Consider the following 22,962-nt stretch of genomic DNA (forward strand, 5'->3'; position numbering starts at 1 on the left):
TAACTATTACCACCTAAGATCATTATTATTTAGAAGTGAACTTTACAATTTGATTTTTGGGCATTGAATGTTTTCGATTATAGCAACCGGAAGCGGTCCTATATTACTATCCTAAGAAATGAGCAATCGTGGATAAGAGGTATGTTTATGGTTGATTCTTTTTTGCATTTTGTTACTGCTTGTGGGTATGCCCCCATTTACTTAGACTTAACTTTGAAAGTATGAACTAACTTCTATAAAACCAAACCCATTTTTAATTGTATTCCGCAAAGGAGGTAGCACCCCGTCCTGCCTAAAATAGGTTGCATTTACTCCCTCTATCCACAGAAGAATGTCTCGACTTTGTCAAAATGTGCGTCTAGATACATGCATATATTAACAAAGTTGATACATCCTTTTGTGAACAGAAGGAGTATAAATTTTGTGAAAGTTTAACCATGTAAATTGATAAAGTTGTGAATATATACTATGTCAAATTATCTTATTAGAATTACTTTTTTAAACAGTAGGGGTTTCTCCAATTCATTAGAAGTACAACATCAATGTTCCAACTTATATCAGAAAGGACACATCAAGATCACAAGAGAAACTTAGCACCAACATCAGAAAAGATTTAAGGGCCAACTGAAAAAAGAGAAAACTCTACTACCTAAGCATCAACAAAGCTAAACATCATCTCTAGTTAATCATCATTAGTTCACAATTATTCTCCACGAGCAACAAGTTGCTATCCAGCAAGTTTGAATGAACATTCGCACGGAGCACCCATGACCTCCTGATGCAAGTACACACACTACTCCAAACCACCTCTGTGTCGAGCCAGCTTTTTTGCTGAAAACACAGTTCATTCCTTAGAGACCACGGAGATCGAGCACATCAGAAAAAAATAGGTTTAGCATGACATTTTTTTGTTACTAACCCACCACCTCGACTGATTCAAAATCAGAACCAATCTGAACATCAAAGATACCAAAATTTTCGCCCCATATCCAGGATGGCACAAAGCACTTTAAATAGGTGATCAATATGGTTTGAGGTTCAAAATAGAAGAAACAAGAATGATTGTCAACATGGCGCCGTTTGTGGAGATTGTCCCTGGTTAGAGCATCTCTAACAGAGCCCGTAAAACACGTCGGAACCGTATTTTTTCGGCTTTTTACGGGTTCGGGTTGAAAATGGCGCAGAACAGAGACCGAACTCACTGTCCGACCCGAAAAACTTTTTCAGGGGCCTGAAAAGTTTCAGACTCGGCCCCTATTAATACAGACTCAAAGACGGGTTACAGGTCCAAAACTGAACGGATTTCTCACTACTCCTCTAGCGCCGCCGTCCGTACGACCGCCTCCAGCCGCCGATTTCTCGCTGGTTTCCTAAAATCGTGAACCGCCGGTTGAACATCTTGATAGCCTGCTCCAATTCCAATCATGTCTATGTAAATTTCCGGTAAATCGTCTCGATATATACTAATTCCGACGAACACGCAGCAGCATCGCGGAGGCGTGTGCGGTCGGCCGCTCTTATTTCTTCTCTTGTGCTGAAGTGAGGCGGGAATTAAATCTGCGCTGCACGCTGTGTACGCGTGCGTCCGTATATGAACTTATGAAGGAATCGCTTAGCCTTGTCTAGCTTATGCAGGGAAGATTGCTAGTATTTGAAGGGCGGATGGCTTGCATATAAAGGGCGGATAGCAAGCTGGGAAATAATCAACAACATCTGTCAAGGAATCGCTCAGCCTCATCTCCAGTCTCCAGCCATCGATCGTGCGGCGCGGCGCGAACGGTTCTTGTGAAGAAGATGATGACAGATCTTGTGAAGAAGATGATGATTTTCGAATATTTCCTTTTTCAGTTTTAGTTTACAGTGAATGTTCTGCGCCAGCCGTTTTGCGACCCGTAAACATGTTTTCGGAAGACTGAACTCGAGTTTTTGAGTTTGCACTTTTACGGGCTCTGCTAAAGATGCTCTTAGCGTTTTATTGTTTGCCAACAACCATAAAAAGACATGTATTCTAGGAGGCACACTCATATGCCCCAAACGGCATGAGTATGAACAGGAACAATCCTCCACATTGTTGACCACAATATAAAAGGATTTGACTGAATACTCCCCAGAAGGATGAAACATTCAAATGGTGGAATCACCCTCACTAGTCATCGAAATAGAAGACACGAAATTCACTACGCCCGATCATACAATATATTGTACAAAGCTTAGAAATTAGTCATGCGAAATGATATTTTCAAATCAGACCCATCCCACACACTAGCAATAGTGCGGTGATGTTCATTAGCAATAACATAGAGATCCGAAGAGATGATGGCTAAACTACGGTATCCAAACTATACATCCTCTCAGAACAACCTTGTCACCTGTACCAACTTTCCACCTATACCAACCTTAGCAGCATGGGCAAAGGAGAACATGACGAAGGATTTTCCCAAAAAAATTTATTTGGAGATGGATCTTATTTAGGATCTACGATATGCTTTCAAATTTTGTTTCCATCCAAGGGGTATCTCCTTACACAAAACGCAAGAATACAAAGATTAAAATCCCTGTTGTTTTGAATACTCATACCACCGAACTCTTTATTTTTTTGCGAATAAGGTCCCAATTGACCGAAGGATATCATGGAAACCATAGTGCTATCCTAGAAGAAATGAGCCATCTGAGAATTTATTATTAGGAAACTTAACAGCAGTAAAAGATGTATCGGAATGCTGGCAAAAGTACTAATCGAGCCCTATATGAAAGTAATTTTCCACGCCAGCCCATATACATATCATAATCCTATTAGAATTATCATAAATACTACCTCCTCCTTTCATCAAAAAAGTCGATGTTTTATCCAAATTTAGATGTATCTATAAAAAAATATCTAGATATATCCAAATTTAAATAAAATTTCGACATACTTTATATGGATAGAGGTGGTTTATCTTTGGATTTGCGTGAAAAAATTATGGGGAAAACGTAACATGGGCGTGTCAGTACTCTCGGGTGGCGCGCCGACATGTCACCTCATTGACCACGCTCGTCCGTCCCCATTCCCCACCGCGAGCATCGCAGCGCCGCGCCGTGCCGTGCCGAGGAGAGGTCAGTCCAGTCCACGCGGTGTCGTGCGGATCCAGCCCATCCACCACGCCGCGACCTGCGAAACCGCGTACCCCGCGGCACGCATCTCACCGGCTCGCTGTCACTGTCAGTCTGCTGTGGGCGCCCACCCCCCCCCATACCGCGTCCTCGCCCCGCGCCACCTTCCTGGTTCCTGCTTCATCCTTCGCCCCAGCAGCAGCAGGCGATGGCCGGTCTCGCTTTCTTCCTTGTCCAAAAAGCAACTCCTCCGCGTTCACACCTCGCCATCAGCCTGGTCGCCTCAAATGAAATGGATCGTATTTATACTCCTTGCCCCATTTCACACCAAGTCAGAATTCAGCGCCTCCAACCACAACTCATCCGACACCCCCACCTCGCTAGCTTCTCCCGTTTCGTTTCCTCTTCTTCTTCCCTCGCTGACGCGCACCCACCGCGACCCGCGCGCCACCCAGAGAGCGTTACCAGCTACCGTGCGTGCGGTATATGAGATCCCCATCCACCGCCCGCCCCACCACCGGACTAGGTGGACCAGCTGGGCTTGCTACCGACGACGACTTCGCCTTCTACTACTCCTTCTTCCAGGACGCCGCCGCCGCCTCCCCCCTCGCGCTCGACGAGACCCTCGCCGCCGCCATGCCTAACACCCGCCGGAGGAAGCGCGGAGCGGCGGACGACGCCGCCGCCGGCGCGACCAACAACCAGGACGACGGGCCGGAAAGGAAGCGCTCCATCGCCAAGATAATCACCTCGCTCGCCGCGCTCGACGCCGAGGGCCACGCCGACAGCGCGGGCGCCGCCGACGCCTCCCGCCGCGAGCTCGCGCTGCTCGAGTCCAACGCCGACAGCAAGTCGCAGGCCATGATGGACTACTACGCCAAGATGGAGGGCAGCTTCCACGCCGACGCCGACTCCGAGGCCGCCGCCCGCTCCCGCCTCTCCGCCTCCGCCGCGGCCACCGCGGCCGTCGCCGCCGTCGAGGAGGCCGCCGCGGCCGCCACCAACACAACCGCGTCCGCCTCGCCGCCGCGGGCGGGGCACCACCAGCGGCGCCTCTGGGTCAAGGACCGGTCCCAGGCCTGGTGGGACCGCTGCAACAGCCCCGACTTCCCCGAGCCGGAATTCCGCCGCGCCTTCCGGATGGGGCGGGAGACCTTCGACATGATCTGCGACGCGCTGGGGGCCGCCGTCGCCAAGGAGGACACCATGCTGCGCGCCGCCATCCCCGTCCGCCAGCGCGTCGCCGTCTGCATCTGGCGCCTCGCCACGGGCGAGCCGCTCCGGCTCGTCTCCAAGCGCTTCGGCCTCGGCATCTCCACCTGCCACAAGCTCGTGCTCGAGGTCTGCGGCGCCATCAAGTCCGTCCTCATGCCGCGCTTCCTGCAGTGGCCCGACGAGGCCGCCGCGGCCACCTTCAAGGACGGATTCGAGCGCTCCTTCGGCGTCCCGGGCGTCATCGGGGCCATGTACACCACCCACATCCCCATCATCGCGCCCAAGATCTCCGTCGCCGCCTACTTCAACCGCCGCCACACGGAGCGCAACCAGAAGACCTCCTACTCCATCACGCTGCAGGGCGTGGTCGGCCCCGACCGCGCCTTCACCGACGTCTGCATCGGCTGGCCGGGCTCCATGCCCGACGACCAGGTGCTCGAGAAGTCCATGCTGCACCAGCGCGCCGCCGCCGGGATGATGCACGACGCATGCCTCGTCGGCGGCGCCAGCTACCCGCTCAACGACTGGGTGCTCGTGCCCTACACGCACCAGAACCTCACCTGGACGCAGCACGCATTCAACGAGAAGGTCGGCGACATCCGCAACGTCGCAGTCGACGCCTTCGCGCGACTCAAGACGCGATGGGCCTGCCTCCAGAAGCGCACCGAGGTCAAGCTGCAGGACCTCCCCGTCGTCCTCGGCGCCTGCTGCGTCCTGCACAACATCTGCGAGATGCGCCGGGAGGAGCTCGAGCCGGAGACGCCATTCCCCCTCGTCGACGACGACACCACGCCGGAGAACCCCGTGCGCTCTGAGACCGCTAAGCAGGCCAGGGACAGCATCGCCCACAACCTCCTGCACCGCGGATTCGCAGGCACCACATTCTTCTGACGGATCACACCACAGACATCTTCGGTTTTCTCCCGTACAAATCAAATTGAATTAAATTAAACAACTACTTAGCGAATTCTCATTCTTTTAGCTATAGGATAGAAACATTTTGGTAGGATTGGTGCACGGACGTTCAGAGACAGTCGAATGTCATGTAAACATCCTGCGATAAAATTGGGCAGGAACTGTTTGTTTAATCTTTGAAGATATATACATTTTAATTTACACACGATAATTATATTGAATTGTTTTAATTGAAGAACATTGCCGGCTCGTTCAGTCCTTCTGCACTGTGCTGCGTGTCGTTCTCTGTTACCGACGTGAGCTAGCACCCATCTACTATTGTTACTGTACTTGATTGCCTGCAATCTGCAACTGTTTGAGTGTACGCCTTGTCTCTCAAATCAAATGAAGGATCCCGTTATCTCTAAAACATCATTCGACGCTCTTTGGGACAATCTGTTGGAGCGATGCCGGTCGACTATATCCTCTCAGTCTTTGCTTAAACATTTAGCTCGATGCGTCGATTCTGCATGATTTAACCTTATCAAGATGGTGTAATCCTAGCAGGTTCGTGCCTTCAGATTTCCTTGTACTGCCACCGACGAGGAAAGGGAAAAGTTCAGGCAACACCGCCATTCTTCTTCCCGGCAAACAAAGTTTGGTGGGCCTGGTCACTGGTTGGCAGCCCGTGCGAGCATATTGCCGGTCCTTTATTTTTTTTGCACATAAGCCCGGCCTATCGCTTTAAAAAGGCCTGTATGCATTACTGGATTCCATATATCCATCATGTAGGCCATGTTTGCAGATCCAATGGAAACAAATTCATCAAAACAATACATTTTTGTTGGATACCACTAGCTAAAGACCGATCTTCGTAAAGGGAAGGGCCGTCCCATGCGTCATACTATGGATCAACCCGTGTCCGTCCGGGTGAAGCGAGCCCGTCCACCCCGCGAGCGAGTCAGCCTATCGCGATGAGTACATCCCCACAAGAGCGAGTACATCCGACGCGAGTACAGCTCGGGAGGGACTCAGCGACCCTACACGGCTACGCCCCGGGAGCGAGTGCGCGACTACACCCCGCGTACATGTCCGAGTACACATGCAGCCATTTGGTAGCTCCAAGCCTAGTAAAAAATATGCATCTATCGATTGGTATAATCAAACTACACCTCACTCAAAACCCAAGTATAATTACATATTGTACATGGGTACAATTATATACAAGACACGAGTACATTACGTACAACACCTAGTACAGTTACGAAAGAAACACGAGCAAGTACATGTACATAAGTACAATCGTGCACACAAGCAAGTTTAGATACAGAAGTGCAGTCGTGCACACGAGTAAGTACATGTATAGTCACACACACGAGCAAGTAGATGTACAAAAATATAGTCACGCACACGAGCAAGTACATGTACAATCATGCACATGAGCAAGTACTGGTACAGGGGTACAACCGCGCACACAAGCAACTACAAGTATAGTCGCATACACGAGCAAGTACAGTTACCGAGTAAAGGAAAAATTGCACCTAGTACAGTAAACCAGAAGTACTTATCAGTTCAAGCACGAGTGCAACCATAGTAGTATTGGAAGTACGAAAAAAATCTCAGAACCTATCCACATGAGATATAATTTTGAAGATCTCGACGCGAGGGGTTGAAAGTGCATGTAGGCCCCCATGTGTGGTTTCGGTATTTAATGACAATTTCTATGGACTAATGGTTGCATTAATTTATGTTTGTAGGATTTATTCATAGGCAATGCTTGTACCATATGTTGGCTTTAAGGTTGAAACAAGAAGATTTAGAAGAAGATCTAGGGATGACCAAGGTGTTCCTAAAGGTGTAATCCGAATGATGGTCATGAGAGAGTCGATCATATGGCAAGTGTGTCTTGAAGAATAAGATGGAGTGGTAGCTCATTGATAAATGCATTTTACATCATCAATATTATTACATATATGTTTAGTTTTCATTGATATTTGCCATCATACATCATTATTTATTTATTTTAAGTTGATTTCCTGGACTTTCTTACAAAGTCCCTCTGATTGATAATTAATTTCTGGGAGGCACAAAACCTCCTTTTTCGTTTTTTATTGTCTTAGGGACATTTTGGACACCTAAAAATCGAAGGAAAAAATAATTGATCAGTTTTTCACCTAGAGAAGCACCGTGGGCCAAAGAAGCATGCGAGGGGGCCACGAGGGCCAAAAGAAACTAGGTGGTGCGCGCCCATGCTAGGGCGTGCCAACCAGGCTCGTTTCTCCCTCGAGCGTCACCTATTAATGATATATTTGCTAATGAACAACTTGCAAACAATAATGTATCAAGTGCTAGAGTAGCTTCTCCATGGGTTACTGATTATGCTTATTTTATTGTTGGAAGAGTTATACTACCTCACTTTACTTATCAACAAAGAAAGAAATTCTTCTATGATCTTAGACATTATTTTTGGGATGATCCATTTCTTTATAAGAAGAATGTAGATAGTATTGTTATACGTTGTGTGTACCTGAGTTTGAACATCAAATCATTATAAAAGATTCCTTATGGAGGCTACCATGCGGGACACCGCATAGCTGCAAAGGTATTATAATCTTGTTTTAATTGGCCTACTTTTTTTAAGATTGTGCTACTTATGTTAAAACTTATGATAAATGTCAACATGTGGAAAACATTGGTAAGAGAAATGAAATGCCTATGAATTATACACTGCCTCTTGAACCATTTGATGTGTGGGGATTTGACTTTATGGGACCATTTCCTCCCTCCACATCGAATCATACTCACATTTTGCTTACAGTGAACTATGTTACTAAGTGGGTAGAAGCAATTCCTACAAAAAGTGTTGAGCATGCTACTGCAATGAAGATGTTGAAGAACATCATATTTCCTAGGTTTGTAGTACCTAAATTTTTAATTACTGATGATGATTCTCACTTTATTCATCAAGTTTTTAGAAATACTTAGGCTAAATATGGTGTCAGTCATAGAGTAGCATCTCCATATCACCCAAAAACTGGTGGTCAAGTTGAATTGAGCAATAGGGAAATAAAACTTATATTGGAAAAGATAGTTAATAAAGCTAGATCTGATTGACCAACTAAAAATAATGATGCTATGTGGGCTTATAGAAGTCCTTTTAAAAATCCTATGGGATTGTCTCCTTATAGATGTTGGAGATATGCCCGAGAGGCAATAATAAAATAGTTATTGTTATATCTTAGTGTTCATGATAAATGTTTACACTCCATGCTATAATTGTATTAACTGGAAACATTAATACATGTGTGTTGTGTAAACAATCAGAGTCCCTAGTAAGCCTCTCATTTAACTAGCTTGTTGATTAATAGATGATCATGGTTTTCTGATCATGAACATCGGATTTTATTAATAACAAGATCATATCATTAGGTGAATGATGTGATGGACACACCCATAGTAAGCATAGCATGAGATCAAGTCATTAAGTTCAACTTGCTATAAGCTTTCGATACATAGTTACCTAGTCCTTCGACCATGAGATCATGTAAATCACTTACACCGGAAGGATGCTTTGATTACATCAAATGCCATTGCGTAAATGGGTGGTTATAAAGATGGGATTAAGTATTCGGAAAGTGTGAGTTGAGGCAGATGGATCAAGAGTGGGATTTGTCCATCCCGATGACGGATAGATATACTCTGGGCCCTCTCGAGGAATGTCGTCTAATTAGCTTGCAAGCATGTGACTAGGTCACAAGATATGACATACCACGGTACGAGAAATGAGTACTTGTCGGTAACGAGGTTGAACTAGGTATGGAGATACCGATGATCGATCCTCGGACAAGTAAAGTATCGCGTGACAAAGACAACCGGTATCGTATGTGAATGGTTCTTTCGATCACGAAGTCATCATTGAATATGTGGGAGCTATTACGATCTCCAGGTCCCGCTATTAGTTACTGATCGGAGAGGAGTCTCAATCATGTCCGCATAGTTCTCGAACCGTAGGGTGACACACTTAAGGTTTAATGTCGTTTTAAGTAGATATGGAATGGAGTTCGAATGTTGTTCGGAGTCTCGGATGGGATCCAGGACATCACGAGGAGTTCCGGAATGGTCCGGAGAATAAGATTCATATATAGGAAGTCACTTTCCAAGTTTGGAAATGATCCGGTGCATTTATGGAAGGCGCTAGAATGTTCTAGAACCTTCCAAAAGAAATCACCATGGAAGGTGGAGTCCCGGATGGACTCCACCAACCCTAGCCGGCCAGCCAAAGGGGAAGGTGGAGTCCATGGTGGACTCTGATACGTCTCCAACGTATCTATAATTTCTTATGTTCCATGCTACTTTTATGATGATACACACATGTTTTATACACACTTTATGTCATTATTATGCATTTTCCGGAACTAACCTATTGACAAGATGCCGAAGTGCCAGTTCTCTTTTCATTGCTGTTTTTGGTTTCAGAAATCCTAGTAAGGAAATATTCTCGGAATTGGACGAAATCAACGCCCAGTATCTTATTTTTCCATGAAGCTTCCAGAACACCGGAGAGAGACCAGAGGGGAGCCAGGGGGCCCCACACGCCAGGGCGGCGCGGCCAAGGGGTGGGGCACGCCCCCCTATTGTGTGGCCCCACCAGGGCCCCTCCGAGGCTGCCCTTCCGCCTACTTAAGGACTCCGTCGTGAAAACCCTAAAGGAATAAGCCACGGTACGAGAAACCTTCCAGAGCCGCCGCCATCGCGAAGCCAAGATCTGGGGGATAGAAGTCTCTGTTCCGGCACGCTGCCGGGACGGGGAAGTGCCCCCGGAAGGCATCTCCATCGACATCACCGCCATCTTCATCACCGCTGTTGTCTCCCATGAGGAGGGAGTAGTTCTCCATCGAGGCTAAGGGCTGTACCGGTAGCTATGTGGTTAATCTCTCTCTCTCCCATGTACTTCAATACAATGATCTCATGAGCTGCCTTACATGATTGAGATCCATATGATGAGCTTTGTAATCTAGATATCGTTATGCTATTCAAGTGGATTTTACTTATGTGATCTCTGGAGACTCCTTGTCCCACGTGTGTAAAGGTGACCGTGTGTGCACCGTGTGGGTCTCTTAGGCTATATTTCACAGAATACTTATTCACTGGGTTATGATTTGAGTTGGATGTCTCTATGAAATTGTGGTGTGTTAGTACCTCCTATGAATGCTCACAAAGGATGACGTGGGGTGTTTATTAGTACTTGGGAATACATCTTTAAGGTTTGCCTACATGATGAATTAGAGTTCGTTATCTTGCCAGAGAGTAATTCGGAATAGCATAGTGAAGTGCTTATTTATATTCCTTTATGATTGCAATGTTGAGAGTGTCCACTAGTGAAAGTATGATCCCTAGGCCTTGTTTCTAAGCATTGAAACACCGTTTCCAACAAGTTCTGTTGCATGTTTACTTGCTGCCATATTTTATTCAGATTGCATTACCACTCATATCCATCCATATTACTTGTATTTCACTATCTCTTCGCCGAACTAGTGCACCTCTACATCCGACAAGTGTATTAGGTGTGTTGGGGACACAAGAGACTTCTTGTATCGTGATTGCAGGGTTGCTTGAGAGGGATATCTTTGACCTCTTCCTCCCTGAGTTCGATAAACCTTGGGTGATTCACTTAAGGGAAAACTTGCTGCTATTCTACAAACCTCTGCTCTTGGAGGCCCAACACTGTCTACAGGAAAAGAAGCCAACAGTAGACAGCAAGCTATTTTCTGGCGCCGTTGCCGGGGAGGAAAGGTAAAAGGCACTCACACTCCGGTCCCAGGTAACTAAGTTATTTTCTGGCGCCGTTGCGAGTGCTCGAAGCTATTTCCTTTAGATCCTGCAATTGCATCTTTTTGTTTCTTGTTTTTATTTCACTAGTTAGGCATAATGGAAAATAACAGTGAGCTTTTTAATCTATTTCCTGAGTTAAGACATGGATTGTTTGATGCGAAAATTAAAAAACATATGGAACCTTATTTGCATGCTAGTAGCAATGATATTAGTATGAACGCTTTGAACACCATTGTTGCTAATGATATGGAAAATTCTAAGCTTGGGGAAGCTGGTTTTGATGAGCATGATATTTTTAGTCCCCCAAGCATTGAGGAGAAAATTTTCTTTGATGATACTTTGCCTCCTATTTATGATGATTATAATGATAGTAGTCTTTTGGTGCCACCTACTATGAAGGTTAAAGTTTATTGTGACTATACTATGCCTCCTATATTTGATAATAATGATAGCTACTTTGTTGAATTTGCTCCCACTACAATTAATAAGAATGACTATGCTTATGTTGGGAGTAGTAATAATTTTATGCATGAGACTCATGATAAGAATGCTTTATGTGATAGTTATATTGTTGAGTTTGCTCATGATACTACTGAAAGTTATTATGAGAGAGGAAAATATGGTTGTAGAAATTTTCATGTTACTAAAACACCTCTCTTTATGTTGAGAATCTTGAAGTTACACTTGTTTTATCTTCCTATGCTTGCCACTTTGCTCTTCATGAATTTGTTTATTTACAAGATTCCTTTTCATAGGAAGTGGGTTAGGCTTAAATTTGTTTTGAATTTTCCTTTTGATGCTCTCTTTTGCTTCAACTCTTATTTCTTGCGAGTGCATCATTAAAATTGCTGAGCCCATCTTAATGGCTATAAAGAAAGCACTTCTTGGGAGATAACCCATGTGTTTATTTTACTACAGTAACTTTGTTTTATATTTGAGTCTTGGAAGTTGTTACTACTGTAGCAACCTCTCCTTATCTTTATTTTATTGCATTGTTGTGCCAAGTGAAGTCTCTAATAGAAGGTTGATACTATATTTGGATTACTGCGCAGAAACAAATTTCTTGCTGTCACGAATTTGAGTAGTATTCTCTGTAGGTAACTCAGAAAAATCTGCCAATTTACGTGAGTGATACTCAGATATGTACGCAACTTTCATTAGTTTTGAGTTTTCTCATCTGAGCAAGTTTAGTGCCCCAGAAAAATTCGTCTTTATGGACTGTTCTGTTTTGACAGATTCTGCCTTTTATTTCGCATTGCCTCTTTTGCTGTGTTGAATGGATATCTTTGTTCCATTAACTTCCAGCAGCTTTGGGCAATGTCCAGAAGTGTTAAGAATGATTGTGTCACCTCTGAACATGTGAATTTTTTTATTATGCACTAACCCTCTAATGAGATTGTTTTGAGTTTGGTGTGGAGGAAGTTTTCAAGGGTCAAGAGAGGAGGATGATACAATATGATCAAGAAGAGTGAAAAGTCTAAGCTTGGGGATGCCCCCGTGGTTCATCCCTGCATATTTCAAGAAGACTCAAGCATCTAAGCTTGGGGATGCCCAAGGCATCCCCTTCTTCATCGACAACTTATCAGGTCACCTCTAGTGAAACTATATTTTTATTCCGTCACATCTTATGTACTTTACTTGGAGCGTCTGTGTGCTTTTATTTTCATTTTGTTATTTTCATTCTCTGAATAAATTCATGCTTGTGTGGGAGACAGACACGCTCCGCTGTTGCATATGAACACATATGTTCTTAGCTTTACTTTTAATGTTCATGGCGAAGGTTGAAACTGCTTTGTTCATTGTTATATGGTTTGAAACAGAAAATGCTACATGTGGTAATTGGTATAATGTCTTGAATAATTTGATACTTGGCAATTGTTGTGCTCATTTTTAATCTCTTGCATCATGTACTTTGCACCTATTAGTGAAGAAATATTGTAGAGCTTGTTGACATCTGGTTTGCATGATTGGTCTCTCTAAAGTCTAGATATTTTCTGGTGAAGTGTTTGAACAACAAGGAATATAGTGTAGAGTCTTATAATGCTTGCAATATGTTCTTATGTAAGTTTTGCTGTACCGGTTCATACTTGTGTTTGCTTCAAACAACCTTGCTAGCCTAAGCCTTGTATTGAGAGGGAATACTTCTCGTGCATCCAAATCCTTGAGCCAAAAACTATGCCATTTGTGTCCACCATACCTACCTACTACATGGTATTTTCTGCCATTCCAAGTAAATACTTCGTGTGCTACCTTTAAACAATTCAAAATTTACTATCTCTTATTTGTGTCAATGTTTTATAGCTCATGAGAAAGTATGTGGTGTTTTATCTTTCAATCTTGTTGGGCAACTTTCACCAATGCACTAGTGGCTTCATCCGCTTATCCAATAATTTTGCAAAAAGAGCTGGCAATGGGGTTCCCAGCCCCAATTAATTAACCTTCATAATTTTACAAAAAAGACACTCCTCCATGGTATGAGATTGATGGAAGGCACCCGAGGATTTGGTTAGCCATGGTTTGTGAAAGCAAAGGTTGGAAGGAGTGTCACCCAAAAATAAAAAAATTCATGGGAGCCGCTCTTTGAAGGTCTATCTGGCAAGGGGGTTAGAGTGCCCACTACCATTCGTTGACAACAACAAACACCTCTCAAAACTTTACTTTTATGCTCTCTTTATGATTTCAAACTTGAAAAGCTCTAGCACATGATTTATCCCTGCTTCCCTCTGCGAAGGGCCATTCTTCTACTTTTATGTTGAGTCAGTTTACCCATTTCCTTCCATCTTAGAAGCAAACACTTGTGTTAACTGTGCATTGATTCTTACATACTTGCATATTTGCATTCATCATATTACTTTGCATTGACAATTATCCATGAGATATACATGTTACAAGTTGAAAGCAACCGCTGAAACTTAAATCTTCCTTTGTGTTGCTTCAATGCCTTTACTATGAATCTATTGCTTTATGAGTTAACTCTTATGCAAGACTTATTGATGCTTGTCTTGAAAGTACTATTCATGAAAAGTCTTTGCTATATGGTTCAGTTGTTTATTCATTGTCTTTACCATTGCTTCGAATCGCTGCATTCATCTCATATGCTTACAATAGTATGATCAAGATTATGATAGCATGTCACTTAAGAAATTATCTTTGTTATCGTTTACCTACTCGAGGACGAGTAGGAACTAAGCTTGGGGATGCTGATACGTCTCCAACGTATCTATAATTTCTTATGTTCCATGCTACTTTTATGATGATACACACATGTTTTATACACACTTTATGTCATTATTATGCATTTTCCGGAACTAACCTATTGACAAGATGCCGAAGTGCCAGTTCATGTTTTCTGCTGTTTTTGGTTTCAGAAATCCTAGTAAGGAAATATTCTCGGAATTGGACGAAATCAACGCCCAGTATCTTATTTTTCCACGAAGCTTCCAGAACACCGGAGAGAGACCAGAGGGGAGCCAGGGGCCCCACACGCCAGGGCGGCGCGGCCAAGGGGTGGGGCGCGCCCCCCTATTGTGTGGCCCCACCAGGGCCCCTCTGAGGCTGCCCTTCCGCCTACTTAAGGACTCCGTCGCGAAAACCCTAAAGGAATAAGCCACGGTACGAGAAACCTTCCAGAGCCGCCGCCATCGCGAAGCCAAGATCTGGGGGACAGAAGTCTCTGTTCCGGCACGCTGCCGGGATGGGGAAGTGCCCCCGGAAGGCATCTCCATCGACATCACCGCCATCTTCATCACCGCTGTTGTCTCCCATGAGGAGGGAGTAGTTCTCCATCGAGGCTAAGGGCTGTACCGGTAGCTATGTGGTTAATCTCTCTCCCATGTACTTCAATACAATGATCTCATGAGCTGCCTTACATGATTGAGATCCATATGATGAGCTTTGTAATCTAGATGTCATTATGCTATTCAAGTGGATTTTACTTATGTGATCTCTGGAGACTCCTTGTCCCACGTGTGTAAAGGTGACCGTGTGTGCACCGTGTGGGTCTCTTAGGCTATATTTCACAGAATACTTATTCACTGGGTTATGATTTGAGTTGGATGTCTCTATGAAATTGTGGTGTGTTAGTACCTCCTATGAATGCTCACAGTGACAGCGTGGGGTGTTTATTAGTACTTGGGAATACATCTTTAAGGTTTGCCTACATGATGAATTAGAGTTCGTTATCTTGCCAGAGAGTAATTCGGAATAGCATAGTGAAGTGCTTATTTATATTCCTTTATGATTGCAATGTTGAGAGTGTCCACTAGTGAAAGTATGATCCCTAGGCCTTGTTTCTAAGCATTGAAACACCGTTTCCAACAAGTTCTGTTGCTTGTTTACTTGCTGCCATATTTTATTCAGATTGCATTACCACTCATATCCATCCATATTACTTGTATTTCACTATCTCTTCGCCGAACTAGTGCACCTATACATCTGACAAGTGTATTAGGTGTGTTGGGGACACAAGAGACTTATTGTATCGTGATTGCAGGGTTGCTTGAGAGGGATATCTTTGACCTCTTCCTCCCTGAGTTCGATAAACCTTGGGTGATTCACTTAAGGGAAAACTTGCTGCTGTTCTACAAACCTCTGCTCTTGGAGGCCCAACACTGTCTACAGGAAAAGAAGCCAACAGTAGACAGCAGACTCCACCTCCATGGCCAGCCATAGGGGAAGGAAAGAGAGCAATCCCATTTCCCCTAGGTTTCACCCATATGGAAGTTTTTGAGTTGGACTCTTATTCGGATTTTGGGCAAACCCTATTGGGATTCGTAGCATAGAAAACAAAAAAATTCCTACCGCAAGAACGAATAACAAGCCAAGATCCAATCTATTAGATGGTAGCAACGAGAAGATCATGAGACTAACCCTCGAAGATTTCTAAAGCCTACGAGATTAGATCTCGTTGTTGATGTAGTCGATCACTTGCCACTTTCAAAAGCGCGTAGAAGATCTTGACGGTGCCACGGTCGGGCAGCAACTCCGTACTCGGTCACACGTACGGTGTTGATGACAACGTCCTTCTCCCTGTTCCAGCGGGCAGCGGATGTAGTAGATCCTCCTCGGAATCCCGACAGCACGACGGCGTCGTGTCGGTGGTGGTGGAGATTGATACGCGTACAACACGCGACCGTTGGGAACCCCAAGAGGAAGGTGTGATGCGTACAACGGCAAGTTTTCCCTCAGTAAGAAACCAAGGTTTATCGAACCAGTAGGAGCCAAGAAGCACATTGAAGGTTGATGGCAGCGAGATGTAGTGCGGCGCAACACCAGGGATTCCGGCGCCAACGTGGAACCTGCACAACACAACCAAAGTACTTTGCCCCAACGAAACAGTGAGGTTGTCAATCTCACCGGCTTGCTGTAACAAAGGATTAGATGTATAGTGTGGATGATGATTGTTTGCAGAGAACAGTAGAACAAGTATTGCAGTAGATTGTAATCGATGTAAAAGAATGGACCGGGGTCCACAGTTCACTAGAGGTGTCTCTCCCATAAGATAAATAGCATGTTGGGTGAACAAATTACAGTTGGACAATTGACAAATAGAGAGGGCATGACAATGCACATACATGATATGATGAGTATAGTGAGATTTAATTGGGCATTACGACAAAGTACATAGACCGCTATCCAGCATGCATCTATGCCTAAAAAGTCCACCTTCAGGTTATCATCCGAACCCCTTCCAGTATTAAGTTGCAAACAACAGACAATTGCATTAAGTATGGTGCGTAATGTAATCAACGAATACATCCTTAGACATAGCATTGATGTTTTATCCCTAGTGGCAACAGCACATCCACAACCTTAGAGATTTCTGTCACTCCCCCAGATTTAATGGAGACATGAACCCACTATCGAGCATAAATACTCCCTCTTGGAGTTACAAGCAAAAAACTTGGCCAGAGCCTCTACTAGTAACAGAGAGCATGCAAGATCATAAACAACACATAGGTAATAGATTGATAATCAACATAACATAGTATTCTCTATCCATTGGATCCCAACAAACACAACATATAGCATTACAGATAGATGATCTTGATCATGTTAGGCAGCTCACAAGATCCGACAATGAAGCATAATGAGGAGAAGACGACCATCTAGCTACTGCTATGGAACCATAGTCCAGGGGTGAACTACTCACTCATCACTCCGGAGGCGACCATGGCGGTGAAGAGTCCTCCGGGAGATGATTCCCCTCTCCGGCAGGGTGCCGGAGGCGATCTCCTGAATCCCCCGAGATGGGATTGGCGGCGGTGGCGTCTCTGGAAGGTTTTCCGTATCGTGGCTCTCGGTACTGGAGTTATTATCGACGAAGGTTTAAGTAGGCGGAGGAGGTAGGTTTAGGGGCGACGCGAGGGGCCCACACAACAGGCCGGCGCGGCCAGGGCTTGGGCCGCGCCGCCCTAGCGTGTGGCCGCCTGATACGTCTCCGACGTATCGATAATTTCTTATGTTCTATGCCACGTTATTGATGTTATCTACATGTTTTATGCACACTTTATGTCATATTCGTGCATTTTCTGGAACTAACCTATTAACAAGATGCCGAAGTGCCAGTTGCTGTTTTCTGCTGTTTTTGGTTTCAGAAATCCTAGTAAGGAAATATTCTCGGAATTGGACGAAATCAAAGCCCAGGGGCCTATTTTTCCACGAAGCTTCCAGAAGTCCGAAGACGAAACGAAGAGGGGCCACGAGGCAGCCAGAGCATAGGGCGGCGCGGCCCCTGCCCTGGCCGCGCGGCCCTATGGTCTGGGCCCCTCGCGCCGCCTCTTGACCTACCCTTCCGCCTACTTAAAGCCTCCGTGATGAAACCCCCAGTACCGAGAGCCACGATACGGAAAACCTTCCAGAGACGCCGCCAACGCCGATCCCATCTCGAGGGATCCAGGAGATCGCCTCCGGCACCCTGCCGGAGAGGGGAATCATCTCCCGGAGGACTCTACGCCGCCATGGTCGCCTCCGGTGTGATGAGTGAGTAGTCTACCCCTGGACTATGGGTCCATAGCAGTAGCTAGATGGTTGTCTTCTCCCCATTGTGCTATCATTGTCGGATCTTGTGAGCTGCCTAACATGATCAAGATCATCTATCTGTAATTCTATATGTTGCGTTTGTTGGGATCCGATGAATAGAGAATACTTGTTATGTTGATTATCAAAGTTATATCTACGTGTTGTTTATGATCTTGCATGCTTTCCGTTACTAGTAGATGCTCTGGCCAAGTAGATGCTTGTAACTCCAAGAGGGAGTACTTATGCTCGATAGTGGGTTCATGCCTGCATTGACACAGGGACTATGTGAGAAAGTTCTAAGGTTGTGTTGTGCTGTTGCCACTAGGGATAAAACATTGATGCTATGTCTAAGGATGTAGTTGTTGATTACATTACGCACCATACTTAATGCAATTGTCTGTTGCTTTGCAACTTAATACTGGAAGGGGTTCGGATGATAACCTGAAGGTGGACTTTTTAGGCATAGATGCAGTTGGATGGCGGTCTATGTACTTTGTCATAATGCCCAATTAAATCTCACTATACTCATCATGATATGTATGTGCATGGTCATGCTCTCTTTATTTGTCAATTGCCCAACTGTAATTTGTTCACCCAACATGCTGTTTATCTTATGGGAGAGACACCTCTAGTGAACTGTGGACCCCGGTCCAATTCTCTTTACTGAAATACAATCTACTGCAATACTTGTTCTACTGTTTTCTGCAAACAATCATCTTCCACACAATACGGTTAATCCTTTGTTACAGCAAGCCGGTGAGATTGACAACCTCACTGTTTCGTTGGGGCAAAGTACTTTGGTTGTGCTGTGCAGGTTCCACGTTGGCGCCGGAATCCCTGGTGTTGCGCCGCACTACATCCCGCCGCCATCAACCTTCAACGTGCTTCTTGGCTCCTCCTGGTTCGATAAACCTTGGTTTCTTTCTGAGGGAAAACTTGCTGCTGTGCGCATCATACCTTCCTCTTGGGGTTCCCAACGAACGTGTGAGTTACACGCCATCAAGCTAGATTTCTCGGCGCTCGTTGCCGGGGAGATCAAGACACGCCTGCAAGGGAGTCTCCACTTCTCAATCTCTTTACTTTGTTTTTGTCTTGCTTAGTTTTATTTACTACTTTGTTTGCTGCACTAAATCAAAATACAAAAAAATTAGTTGCTAGTTTTACTTTATTTGCTATCTTGTTTGCCATATCAAAAACACAAAAAAAAAATTTAGTTTACTTGCATTTACTTTATCTAGTTTGCTTTATTTATTGTCTTGCACTCTATATTAAAAACACAAAAATAATTAGTTACTTTTGTTACCATGTCTAGCTCTGAACCTGTTACTTCTTCGCCTGAAGAATTAGTCTTCACTTTTAAACAAGGGGATGAGGAGAGTTTTAAGGATGCTTGGTCTAGAATTTTTACTTCTTATCGTAAAACTGAACCTCAAATGACTCTAAGTTTGCTCCTTAGTAATTTTTATTTTGGTCTTATGGTTCGCTATAGATATGCTTTGGATACTTTAGTGGGAGGAGATTTACTTCATTGCAATGGGGATCAAGCTTTTAATGCCATAAAGAAGTTGGTTGCATCACATGATTCAGCTAATAACTTTGATTCAGCCCTCACTAGCATATATAGTAGATTAAACAATCTCGAGATAAGTACATCTCGCTTGGATGATAACTATTGCCACGTTCGTAATCGTCTTGAACAAGTTTTAGTGAACTCTAAACTCTCATTGTGGGATCCTGCTGTTAAAATTGTTATCGGTGATCGAACTCTCCATGCCTACTGTGATATTATGTATGAATTTTGCCTTATGCCTGAAAGTATTTATAAATCTTTGAAACTTTGGGGAGTTGATGAAGGAGGAGAAGAAATAACTCTCATTGATAACTCTACTATAATTCCTAAAGGAATAGCCGCAGGTGTGCATACAACCATTCTTGGAAGAACAATATCCATTGATTATCTTGTTGTTGAAACAGGAAAACTCACACTCGGAAGATCCCTGCTGAAACTATTGGGAGCAGTCATTGATGTTGGAGAAGGCACTCTGAAATTCACCTCTATACCGGGGGGAAATCATATATTTCCTAAACCAAAGGGAAAGAAAAACAATAAGAAAGGTAAGGGTAAAGCCCAAGGTAAGGTTGACACACCATCCTTCGATAATACTTGATACACACTTTCTGCGCCTAGCTGAAAGGCGTTAAAGAAAAGCGCTTATGGGAGACAACCCATGTTTTTACCTACAGTACTTTGTTTTTATTTTGTGTCTTGGAAGTTGTTTACTACTGTAGCAACCTCTCCTTATCTTAGTTTTGTGTTTTGTTGTGCCAAGTTAAGCCGTTGATAGAAAAGTAAGTACTAGATTTGGATTACTGCGCAGTTCCAGATTTCTTTGCTGTCACGAATCTGGGTCCACCTCCCTGTAGGTAGCTCAGAAAATTAAGCCAATTTACGTGCATGATCCTCAGATATGTACGCAACTTTCATTCAATTTGAGCATTTCCATTTGAGCAAGTCTGTTGCCATTTTAAAATTCGTCAATACGAACTGTTCTGTTTTGACAGATTCTGCCTTTTATTTCGCATTGCCTCTTTTGCTATGTTGGATGAATTTCTTTGATCCACTAATGTCCAGTAGCATTATGAAATGTCCAGAAGTGTTAAGAATGATTGTGTCACCTCTGAATATGTTAATTTTTATTGTGCACTAACCCTCTAATGAGTTGTTTCGGGTTTGGTGTGGAGGAAGTTTTCAAGGATCAAGAGAGGAGTATGATGCAACATGATCAAGGAGAGTGAAAGCTCTAAGCTTGGGGATGCCCTGGTGGTTCACCCCTGCATATATTAAGAAGACTCAAGCGTCTAAGCTTGGGGATGCCCAAGGCATCCCCTTCTTCATCGACAACATTATCAGGTTCCTCCCCTGAAACTATATTTTTATTCCATCACATCTTATGTGCTTTTTCTTGGAGCGTCGGTTTGTTTTTGTTTTTTGTTTTGTTTGAATAAAATGGATCCTAGCATTCACTTTATGGGAGAGAGACATGCTCCGCTGTAGCATATGGACAAGTATGTCCTTGGTTTCTACTCATAGTATTCATGGCGAAGTTTCTCCTTCGTTAAATTGTTATATGGTTGGAATTGGAAAATGATACATGTAGTAATTGCTATAAATGTCTTGGGTAATGTGATACTTGGCAATTGTTGTGCTCATGATTAAGCTCTTGCATCATATGCTTTGCACCCATTAATGAAGAAATACATAGAGCATGCTAAAATTTGGTTTGCATATTTGGTTTCTCTAAGGTCTAGATAATTTCTAGTATTGAGTTTGAACAACAAGGAAGACGGTGTAGAGTCTTATAATGTTTTCAATATGTCTTTTATGTGAGCTTTGCTGCACCGGTTCATCCTTGTGTTTGTTTCAAATAAGCCTTGCTAGCCTAAACCTTGTATCGAGAGGGAATACTTCTCATGCATCCAAAATACTTGAGCCAACCACTATGCCATTTGTGTCCACCATACCTACCTACTACATGGTATTTTCCGCCATTCCAAAGTAAATTGCTTGAGTGCTACCTTTAAAATTCCATCATTCACCTTTGCAATATATAGCTCATGGGACAAATAGCTTAAAAACTATTGTTGTATTGAATATGTAATTATGCACTTTATCTCTTATTAAGTTGCTTGTTGTGCGATAACCATGTTCACTGGGGACGCCATCAACTATTCATTGTTGAATTTTATGTGAGTTGCTATGCATGTCCGTCTTGTCTGAAGTAAGAGCGATCTACCACCTTATGGTTAAGCATGCATATTGTTAGAGAAGAACATTGGGCCGCTAACTAAAGCCATGATCCATGGTGGAAGTTTCAGTTTTGGACATATATCCTCAATCTCAAATGAGAAAATTATTAATTGTTGTTACATGCTTATGCATAAAAGAGGAGTCCATTATCTGTTGTCTATGTTGTCCCGGTATGGATGTCTAAGTTGAAGAATAATCAATAGCGAGAAATCCAATGCGAGCTTTCTCCTTAGACCTTTGTACAGGCGGCATAGAGGTACCCCTTTGTGACACTTGGTAAAAACATGTGCATTGTGATGATCCGATAGTCCAAGCTAATTAGGACAAGGTGCGGGCACTATTAGTACACTATGCATGAGGCTTGCGACTTATAAGATATAATTTACATCATGCATATGCTTTATTACTACCGTTGACAAAATTGTTTCATGTTTTCAAAATCAAAGCTCTAGCACAAATATAGCAATCGATGCTTTTTCCTCTATGGAGGACAATTCTTTTACTTTCAATGTTGAGTCAGTTCACCTATTTCTCTCCACCTCAAGAAGCAAACACTTGTGTGAACTGTGCATTGATTCCTACATACTTGCTTACTGCACTTATTATATTACTCTATGTTGACAATATCCATGAGATATACATGTTACAAGTTGAAAGCAACCGCTGAAACTTAATCTTCTTTTGTGTTGCTTCAATGCCTTTACTTTGAATTATTGCTTTATGAGTTAACTCTTATGCAAGACTTATTGATGCTTGTCTTGAAGTGCTATTCATGAAAAGTATTTGCTTTATGATTCACTTGTTTACTCATGTCATATACATTGTTTTGATCGCTGCATTCACTACATATGCTTTACAAATAGTATGATCAAGATTATGATGGCATGTCACTCCAGAAATTATCTGTGTTATCGTTTTACCTGCTCGGACGAGCGTAACTAAGCTTGGGGATGCTGATACGTCTCCGACGTATCGATAATTTCTTATGTTCTATGCCACATTATTGATGTTATCTACATGTTTTATGCACACTTTATGTCATATTCGTGCATTTTCTGGAACTAACCTATTAACAAGATGCCGAAGTGCCGATTCTTGTT

The 22,962-nt window shown here is 43.6% G+C and overlaps 1 protein-coding gene across 1 annotated transcript; it reads left to right on the forward strand.

Annotated features, from left to right (window-relative positions):
* The first annotated feature begins 3,420 nt into the window (after nt 1-3,420).
* On the forward strand, nt 3,421-5,428 carry LOC127342746 (protein ANTAGONIST OF LIKE HETEROCHROMATIN PROTEIN 1). Its single transcript, XM_051368755.2, has one exon. The coding sequence runs from the start codon at nt 3,580-3,582 to the stop codon at nt 5,197-5,199; it is 1,620 nt and encodes a 539-aa protein (XP_051224715.1). The 5' UTR covers nt 3,421-3,579; the 3' UTR covers nt 5,200-5,428.
* Nucleotides 5,429-22,962: the final 17,534 nt, after the last annotated feature.

This window comes from Lolium perenne, chromosome 3 (genome assembly GCF_019359855.2).
Source record: "Lolium perenne isolate Kyuss_39 chromosome 3, Kyuss_2.0, whole genome shotgun sequence".
Classification (NCBI taxonomy): Eukaryota; Viridiplantae; Streptophyta; class Magnoliopsida; order Poales; family Poaceae; genus Lolium; species Lolium perenne.